The 9,173-nt window shown below is 39.1% G+C and overlaps 1 protein-coding gene across 1 annotated transcript in view; it reads right to left on the reverse strand.

The window, feature by feature from the left end:
- Window positions 1-585: 585 nt before the first annotated feature.
- The window catches only part of mrc1a (mannose receptor, C type 1a), an 11,665-nt gene continuing 3,077 nt past the window's right edge, over window positions 586-9,173 (reverse strand). Inside the window, exons 7-30 of the mRNA XM_035655951.1 lie at window positions 8,920-9,102; window positions 8,025-8,182; window positions 7,802-7,918; window positions 7,595-7,710; window positions 7,236-7,384; window positions 6,492-6,691; window positions 6,287-6,402; window positions 6,120-6,198; window positions 5,881-6,025; window positions 5,716-5,754; window positions 5,254-5,417; window positions 5,004-5,068; window positions 4,769-4,869; window positions 4,527-4,666; window positions 4,193-4,301; window positions 3,914-4,086; window positions 3,165-3,270; window positions 2,833-3,065; window positions 2,555-2,720; window positions 2,306-2,458; window positions 2,109-2,225; window positions 1,513-1,671; window positions 1,401-1,433; window positions 586-1,308 (exon numbers count right to left, since the gene is read on the reverse strand). Of these exons, the coding sequence (XP_035511844.1) occupies window positions 1,076-1,308; window positions 1,401-1,433; window positions 1,513-1,671; window positions 2,109-2,225; window positions 2,306-2,458; window positions 2,555-2,720; window positions 2,833-3,065; window positions 3,165-3,270; window positions 3,914-4,086; window positions 4,193-4,301; window positions 4,527-4,666; window positions 4,769-4,869; window positions 5,004-5,068; window positions 5,254-5,417; window positions 5,716-5,754; window positions 5,881-6,025; window positions 6,120-6,198; window positions 6,287-6,402; window positions 6,492-6,691; window positions 7,236-7,384; window positions 7,595-7,710; window positions 7,802-7,918; window positions 8,025-8,182; window positions 8,920-9,102 (3,254 nt within the window). The 3' untranslated portion in view covers window positions 586-1,075. The remainder of the gene's footprint in view (window positions 1,309-1,400; window positions 1,434-1,512; window positions 1,672-2,108; window positions 2,226-2,305; window positions 2,459-2,554; window positions 2,721-2,832; window positions 3,066-3,164; window positions 3,271-3,913; window positions 4,087-4,192; window positions 4,302-4,526; window positions 4,667-4,768; window positions 4,870-5,003; window positions 5,069-5,253; window positions 5,418-5,715; window positions 5,755-5,880; window positions 6,026-6,119; window positions 6,199-6,286; window positions 6,403-6,491; window positions 6,692-7,235; window positions 7,385-7,594; window positions 7,711-7,801; window positions 7,919-8,024; window positions 8,183-8,919; window positions 9,103-9,173) is intronic.

The following is a 9,173-nucleotide window of genomic DNA, read 5'->3' on the forward strand; positions in this document are numbered from 1 at the left end:
CAACGATGGTCTGTCACTTGGTGGGTTGGTTCATTACGGTCAATCCAGACTGAAATATCTCAACAATTACTGGATAGATTGCCAGGAAATTCTGTACAGAGATGTATGGTCCCTCGAGGACAAACCCTAATTATGATTTTGATCCCCTGACCTTCATCTAGCGTCACCAGCAGGTCAATGTTTTTGAGGGTTGGAATGGAATTTGGTACAAACATTAATGTCCCCTTCAGGGTGACTTATATTAACTTTGGTGACCCCCTGACTTTTAATTGATGACTAAATACAGTGAGGACTAAGCTCAGCCTCCAGTGCTAATTAGCCAATGTCAGCATGCTAACAGGGTGGACTAAGACAGTGAACATATACTGTACCTCCAAAACATCAGCAACTTGTCATTGTGCACACATTAGCATGCTGATGTTACCATTTAGCATGGCTTTGTTTTTCTTCTTTTCTTCTAAAACAGTTTTTAGTCACTTTTATATGTCTTGCTGCATCACATCATGGTTAAACATTGTTGCTCTGTTTATGTTCAGAAGAAAAAGAAAAAAGTGCAAAAAAGAGAGCAATGCAGTTTTGTTCATTTAATTTCTTTTATTGAGCATCTATTTACAATGTCATAATCCAGAAATAGGCTGATGAGCAGCCCATAGAGCCCCCAATGATAACAAGCAACCCAGTTGAGAAAAACTGGTTAATTGAATTAATAAAACATATTCACCTTTCTTGATTTTAACTGGTGTTTGGTCTACAAATGTCTTTGGTTATGTTGATTGGTAAAAGTAAAAATAATCTGTACACATTTCACAAATCACATAATCATGTAAAATTTGTTAGAGATTGTTCACTTCTATTATCTTGTCCATAATTTGCTTAGTGCAGAGCCAGTGCTTGTATGAAATATTATATAATAATCCAGAATCATTATCTTTGATCCAGTCCTCTTTAAATGCAAGAACACCAATAGGTTCGGTTGAGATTCAGTTCCCAGTAAAGTGATCCAAGTTAAAGACTTTAGATTAAAATCTCTGATCATATCATTTCCATAGTGCTGATTACCACTGATCTTGTGTCTTCAGGCATGTTCATTCTGCTCTATGTTTGCCACCAGACCCTTGGTGTCTACATGGGCTCGGAGTGGATTGGTGAAGTATAACTTGTTGTCGAAGGTGCTTTCTCCTAATACAGGAGCGGGTATCCGTTTACGGAAGAGTAGGAAGGCACCAAGTCCAACTATGGCGATTACGACTAGTACTATAGCCACAGTGATGCCACCAGACCCATGAGAAGGTTCTATAATGACGTGGGCTGCAGAGGCAAAACAGGAAGAAGTATTAACGGTGACATTACTTGGGTTTTAAACATATTAAATATATACCTTTGATAAAAAAATAACTTACCAGCTGATGGCGGCTTTTCTGTAGGTGTAATAACTGAAAAAAGAGAATAAATACTCTAGTGTAAATGACTGGTTGGTCTTTTTAAAACTACATGGAAGCTGATTAAACTTACCTTTGGCTGTTTTGCAGATGTAAGACTTATATCTGCTGCAGGTGTTTGTACTCCACTGTCCACTTTCAGAATTGATGTCTACACATGAGTCTGACTTTGGCATCCCTGTTTTCCAGTTGGTGTAGTCCACAACATTGTTATCGATCCACATCCACTCACCTGAAATAAGGAAGCTTGTTACTTCAATGACCACAGCAGGACCCGGACTCAGTAAACTTCAGTCTGTACCTTGCATGTATTGTCAGTACATGATAAAGGTTGTTAAACAAGACTCACCTCAGGTCTGGAGGTATTTTAAGAATCTTTAAAGACCTGTTATTCTTGCTACTCTATTTCCTAATCCAAAGAAAGATGGTGTTGTATAGGCTAACATCTTTGTTGCGATGAATGAATGATCATGAATTAATCATCAGTCTGAACTTGAGAAATGGATTAAAACACATTTTCATTGTGCAGTATTATGTAGCATATTTTTACATTCAGAAGGGTCTTTTAGGATTTTGGAAACATTGACAGCGTTCGACTTCTTTATATATATTGGAAAAGGGAATTGTTAGACACTGAGGCTGAATTTAACTTGGGTAAGCCATGCTCACCTTCATGAGTCTTGTAGAGGCCGATCCAGAAGGACTTGGCACTGTCCTGTAGAAGCTCCAGGTTCTGTTGTATAAACGCACCCTCCTGAGGGTCCTCAATACTCACCAGAGAAGCACCTGATGAGCCACAATAGCACAATGTCAAGAATTCATATATGCAAATTATAATTTATTTGTGGAAATTCTTTATAACATACCCATTTTCAGACATTCAACTGAGGCATGGGCCCAGTTGTCCACCAATGAGCTGAGGAAGGAATAACAATGGCCTCTAAAAGGTATCCAGGTTTTTCGCTTTTTTGGTTCGGGACAATTTCCCGGGAGTTGTGGGGGCTCGGTGGGTGCTACGTCTGAAAAAGAGACACAAGATCGCATGGCTAACCATCTAACCACCCAGTTTGGTTACGTGTAGTATAGTGCAAGAGAACAAACAAGAATTGTCTGACCTGGTGACTTCTTGCAAAGGGAATAGTGGGTATCGGTACAAGGTGCAGTCTTCCATTTTCTGTCCACATCCATATACACACAGCCGTAGTTATTTTTAGGCTCATTTGTGCCCCATTTGGTAAAAGACAAAGGCCAGTTATCAACCCACTTGAAACGCCCACCAGTCTGAAAAAGAAAAACTTGCATTAGTGGAAGTTTATACGGAGCTAAAAGGTCCTTGTCTCAATTTGAAGCCTTGTCTGAATTACTGGTATTCAATAATATGTAGGCCCTTTACCACATTGCTGTTGAGGCCAATCCACACAGGCTCGTTGAACTTGGATATCTGCAAGGTAATGTACGCCTGGCTCACAGGATTCAGGATACTGGCCAGATCTGCGTCGTCTGCTTGGCACTGCCTCCTCGCCTCATCCCATCTCATCTTCTGGGCCACCAGTTTGTAGGAGTCATTGCCAAGTTTGTAGAAAGCCTTTGGTGACATAGTTGTGGGTGGGACTATAATCTGAGAATCTTTGTAAACAAGAAGCAACAAAATCATTCAGCTGAAGAAGCTGATAATTGATAATTGTCCAAGTCATAATAATGTGACCTTGCTATTATCTTACTCACCAATGTTTCTTTTGCAGATGAAACTGTGTTTTGAGTTACAGTCTTCCACCTTCCAGAATCCAGTTATTTTGGAGGTGCCGCCTACCATCATCACACAATCATAACTCTATCAGGCAGAAAAAGGCACATTAGGCTCATTATAGGAGTCACAAGCCAAACATGTTAAGAACCACTGGTTTAATCTTTAGCAGTGCATTGTATTTGATAATATTTCCATGTTTTTTTTAATGCAAAATCTTGATAGTAATCATATAGTAACTATAGTGGGCAAATAAATAAATACAATATTTACCTCTGAAATGTAGTGAAAAAAACGTAAAACTTCAATTAAAAGCAGAGTTCCAATTAGAGGCAGGTCCCCTTTACTAGCCTGGTGTGGCTACATATTTTGACAGGTCTCAATTTGAGGCCTGGTCTGGATTTTATAGAAAAATTCTTTTGGATGTATAAAATGTCTTAAACTTTTGTCAACACGGACGTGAAACACATACATAAATGAGTTAGATTCTCCACAATTCAGTCGTTCAGTTCATTTTAATGAAACCAAGAGCACCAAAATATTATCAAATGATCAAAAAATTATGAAAATGATTTGTTTAAAGTAATTTTCGTACTGGTTTGAATAAACAATTTGATATTATTTCCCATTTTCAGAGTTTTTTGCAAAAGAAAGTCCTGTCCCATATAGATGCCTGTTCCAGATAATTAATTGAAGTTTTACGCGACATTAAATTTGATGTTGAAATTACCTCGTCAGAAAACATATATCTATCATCATGCACTGATGATGGATGCCCTTTTGCCCAGTTGGTGTATGAAATGGCTCTGCCATCTGTCCACACAAAGTGCATCTCCCAGTTGACATCATTCATGCCGATCCATAAATCGCCATTGTATCTCATCATCTGTGTTGTTAGGAATGCTAGAACGGAAGAAACAACTATTCTGTAACTCTTCTTCTGTAAATTGTGGTTTATTTTCATACTTCATACAAGAAATATTAGCAACACGTCGCTCATAATGCTCACCTTGTTCTTTCTCGCTGAGGATAGAAACCAGATTTCCTCCCTGGTTTATGCAGTGAGTCCTGGCCTCCTGCCACTTCATTTTGTCATTCCCCACAGAAAATTTGTAGCACTGTGTAAAGAAGAGAATTGTGTTAGAATAACAAGCAATTAACAGTTATCAGTAAGCAACTAGTGTAAAAATATATATATTTTCCAGACAACAGATTTAAATACCTACATCTGGGAGTTTAAATCACACTATGCAAGTAGGGGTAAACCTTTTGATTTTAATATTAAACAGAGTCTTAACCTTATATTGGAGTAATATGCGTTGTATGCAGTTATATATAATTACCTTTCCTTGGAAAGCCAGCCACTCTGGTGCACATCCTCCTGAAGGAATAGTGGTTGGGGCCATTGTTGCATTGATAAAACTGCTGCTTCTTTTGCAAATAGAGGGTAGCTCTAGACCACAGTTAATGTCATTCCAGTACCCTATATGTGCAGAGTTTACATAGAACAATGTAAAAATTTAATTATTAGGCTGGGTTTAGTTCATATTTATGAAAACAACAGAGTATGGAGACTGTGACTCACCCATGCTCTTGTACATAGTCACACAGTTTTCATCATTATTAGCAAAGTTGGGCTCATTCTGCTCCCATGCAGTGTATGTTACAGGGGTGCCATCCAACCAGCTGAAAATAGAAAGAACATACTAAGCAAGACGCCACTAATAAACAAAACTCTGTACAACATCTGTATCATCTGTGATACATAATGGGAAGTGGCCAGTATACCCAGTGTTGTGCCTAAAAAATGTTTGATTTACCTAAATGATTTATCCAAATTCACTGTCATGCCAATGTAGTACTGCCCTTCTGAGCCTTTTGCTACCTGTTGAAACAAAGGTGAAAGAGACGTTACATTGAGGTTAAATCAAAAACAATTCTCACACATATGGTTTTTAGTACTTATACTACAACAAACAGATTAGATGTTTGAGAACATTTTATTATTTTGAACTTCAACAGTCAACATTTTTGTCGCTTTGGAAAAAAATTATATTGAGGGTTTCTTGCCTGTTTCCAAAGGAACTTCCTCTCACTCTCCCCTGTGATGACTGCAAGTTCACCAAAGCCCTTTTTGCAGAAGACTCTAGCTGCTTCCATAGCTAGTTTGTCAGAGTTGATGAGATACTGTGTATCATTGTATATAAGCCAGCCATCTTCTGTGGTGTTGTATACTGTAAAGGAAACAAACTGTTATCAGGTGTCCCACAGATACCAGTGTTAGGGACTGATGGAAACTCTGTGAGGCAGTACTTAAGGCTAACATAAGCACAGTGACGAAGATAATATGCCGATATAATGTTATATATGTGCTGATGTAAGGTATAATGTTTACCTTTTTAGTTATCAGATGCTAAAATTTGATAATTAGCACTAAACACAAAGTGCAGCTAAGACTGGTGGGAATGTAGAGAACAAATTTTTAGATTACATGAAATGAAGGAGAGATCTTTTAGGACAACTGAAACTTACCTGGTGCAACTATGACAGGCTCAGGTTTGGGAGTCACACCTGAAAGTATAAGAACAATGAAGGTCTTAAGAGCAGGACAAAGCTATCATTTTCACATCACATAACTACTTTGGACTAATGGCTCTATGTGAACTGGAGCTCCGTTATGAGACCGGTCGGTGTTACCTTTGCGTATCTGGCAGATCCAGTTATTGTAGGCCTCACAGTGCCGATCATTCCAGTGCCGTCCGTAGTAAAACTGGAGTTCTGCACAGTGTTCGTTGTCATTGTGGTTGTTTGGTTCACCAAAGCCCCAGTTCTCAAAGTCGGACTAGCTCACAGGTTTTGGAAATACACATAATTAGGCCAGGGTTGAGAATGACATTGAGTTAAGCTTTTTGTGACAACAATGAAGTGCTACATACAGCCGATCCATCACTCCAGACAAAACCTTTATTGGTACCCAGGCTGAAGCCAATCCAAGCTGCGTCAAAGGAGTGAAACCTTTATGACAGCAGAAAAAAACAGTTACTTGAATGGTTGAGTAGCATATTATAAATTCTTACATTTACAAACTATTAAGCCAACATACGGAGCGTTGTTCAGGTCCTGCATACTGTGTATGCTCATCAGATCCCCACCAATGGCCCTGCAGAAGTCCTGCGCTTCATGCCAAGTCTTCCTAAGGTTCTTTGTTTTTTTGTAAAGCTTATAATGAATAAAAAATAAATAATGTGTAAGTTTTATGTACTTAAAATCGAATAGATTTCACAGATTAGTCCAGTTTGTCCTCCTACTTTGTAGCAGACGTTCCTTTTGGCAACAGGTGTCCAGCCACTCTCGCAGCTCAAGGCTGGGGTGGTGGGCGGCACTGTTGTCACTTGTACACCCTCTGCTGGTTTCTTGCATATGTACTTCTCCTTGCTGCTGCAGCTGACAACATCCCATAATCCAGCAAAAACCCCGGTTGTCATGGCAGCACATCCTTGTTTTCTGTCTTTTGTTAAACACACCGAAGAAAATGGGAAACATATGGATAAACGGAGCTCAAAGATGTAAAGATTGCGACCAAATAGTACAATGAAGGCATGTGTTATGTGGCAAACAATGAACGTTGGTGAAGATAAAACAAAGATATACAACAATAAATGACCAACAATCTACAGCCAGTATTCTGTGAGGTGCTTTGAGCTAAATGCTAACTTAAGATGCTAATATTCTCATGATAACAGTGCTGACAAGCTGATGTTTAGCAGGTGTAATGGCTACCATGTTCGCCATCTTAGTTTATTAGCAAGTTAGCAAGATTTGCACAGCATGAAGATGAAGAAAAATTAAGGAATCAAGGTTATTACAAGTCATCCAACATGACTGTAAGTTCATGTCCAATAATAAATAAAACAGTGTTGACCAAAATTATGGACTGACCGACCACAGAGCCATGTTGCTACCAAACATAGTGTCTCATGACTCTTCCCATCCATTCAAAATGTATACTTATACAGTACATATAAGAAGAGATAAAGAGAAGCGTGCTGTACCTGGCATGCCCACATTGAAATTAGTAAATGTGACTTTTCTTCTGGTCGTCCACTTGAAAGTGCTTCTGTCGTCTGTGTTGGAAAGACCTGTCCAGAAATACTTCTCTGGTCTCAAACCCACCAAACTGACCAAGAGTGCATTCTCATACCTGCATGAAAACATATAAAAGAGAAAAAAGATGAGCAATAAAATTACTTAAAAATAAATCCTGAGATTTATTTCCATTAAAAACACAGTAAAGCTTAAAAATGCATTCAAAGTTAATACCAAAATTAATAAAAACAGGTGTTTTCGCTATTTTTAATGTTTGAAATATGGGAATATTTTACATAAACATGACATAAATAAGAAAATATACCTATCAGCCACATCCACTAGGTTAGCACCAGCCTCTGAGCATGCCCGCTTTGCGTCATCAAAGGTTTTTGTCTCAGATCCAATGTTGTAACAATAGGAACCAAACCTGATTGAGCCCTTGAGAAGATACCAAAATCAAACTGTAACACCACACCTGATAAAGGCTTTGTTGTATAATTACACTTATTATATAAATTACATCACTCACAAGCTTGCATCCCGGGTTTACTTCTTCTTGGGCGCCTTCACCTGGTTTAGTCGAGGCCTTCTTCTTACAAATGTATCCATACGTCTTTTCACACATGTGGTCAGCCCACCTCCCGTCCTGTATGAGCCACATACAGAAGACAAGGCCGCTTGTATTATCATTGCATTCATCAACAACGTTTTATTTTTTCCCTTTTTTGCATTTGGACAGTTGTCGGTGTTACCTTTCCTTTGATGAGGACACAGTCTTCCTGGAGGTTGGTGGCATGAGAAGGCTCACTGGTCTGCCACTGGGTGAAGGTAACGTGGGAGTGATCCGACCACTCAAACAGCATCTGGTTCCTCTGATCATTCAACCCAATCCAGAGCACATCTGTCGGTACTGGGGGTTTTAAATGCGTATGTGTAGATGTTAGTGTGGTCATCGAGTACAGTTTCTAGAGCCAGCAGCCCATTAGCTTAGCTTAGCACAAAGACTGGAAGCAGAGGGAAACAGCTAGCCTGGCTCTGTCCAAAGGGTGATATAATCGACCTACCAGCACCTCTAAAGCTCACCAACAGACACGTTATATTTCATTAGTTTAATCTCCACAAAGGTGTGAAATCGACATCTTGTTGTCTTGAGTTTGTTGTCACCGTTAGTTTGTCAGGAAACCAGCTGAGGCTTCAGGGAGTTACTGCGGCCAGCCAAAGTATAATAAAGACATTATCCCCCGTAAAATCACAACATGTCAGTTTTACTCTTTGGTTTTTGTGCGGATTAAACAAACAAGCTTAAGAAGTTTTGGTAGGTAGATGTTTATTACCTTTGGACACAGCCAGGATAGCTGCCTGCCTGTTTCCAGTCTTTATGCTAAGCTAAGCTAATTAGCGACTGGATATTGCCTCATTTGTACCGAGCAAATATGAGAATTGTGCTGACCTTGTGGTAAGAAAGCAAATAAGCATATTTCCCAAACTATTTCTTTAAAATTACAAAGTAATCTTTCTACCCATTTGGAGTATTTACTATTCACCATTTTAAGTCACACAAAGGTTTCCAAAATCATCACTTTTAGTATAGATGATGGTTATAAAAACCAAGAAATCCCTGGAAACTATAACTTATTGCACACTCACAGTATCCAGATTGAGATATTATGAAGCTCTGCTCTTCTATATTGTGTATGCTGGCCAAATCTCCGCCCTCTTTGTGACAGGCAGCCAAAGCGTCCCTCCACATCATTTTATTCCTCTCCAGGTAATAACAGTTGCCAGCATATGGTACCCAGTGACTGGGGCAGAAGCTGGGATGGTCTTTGTCTGTGGATAGAGACCCAAAGAGGCGAGAATGAAGACTCTCTCGACAGATTCTGATGATTTGGAATTACATT

This window comes from Morone saxatilis, unplaced genomic scaffold (genome assembly GCF_004916995.1).
Source record: "Morone saxatilis isolate NCDOM2014 unplaced genomic scaffold, NCSU_SB_2.0 Contig0, whole genome shotgun sequence".
Classification (NCBI taxonomy): Eukaryota; Metazoa; Chordata; class Actinopteri; family Moronidae; genus Morone; species Morone saxatilis.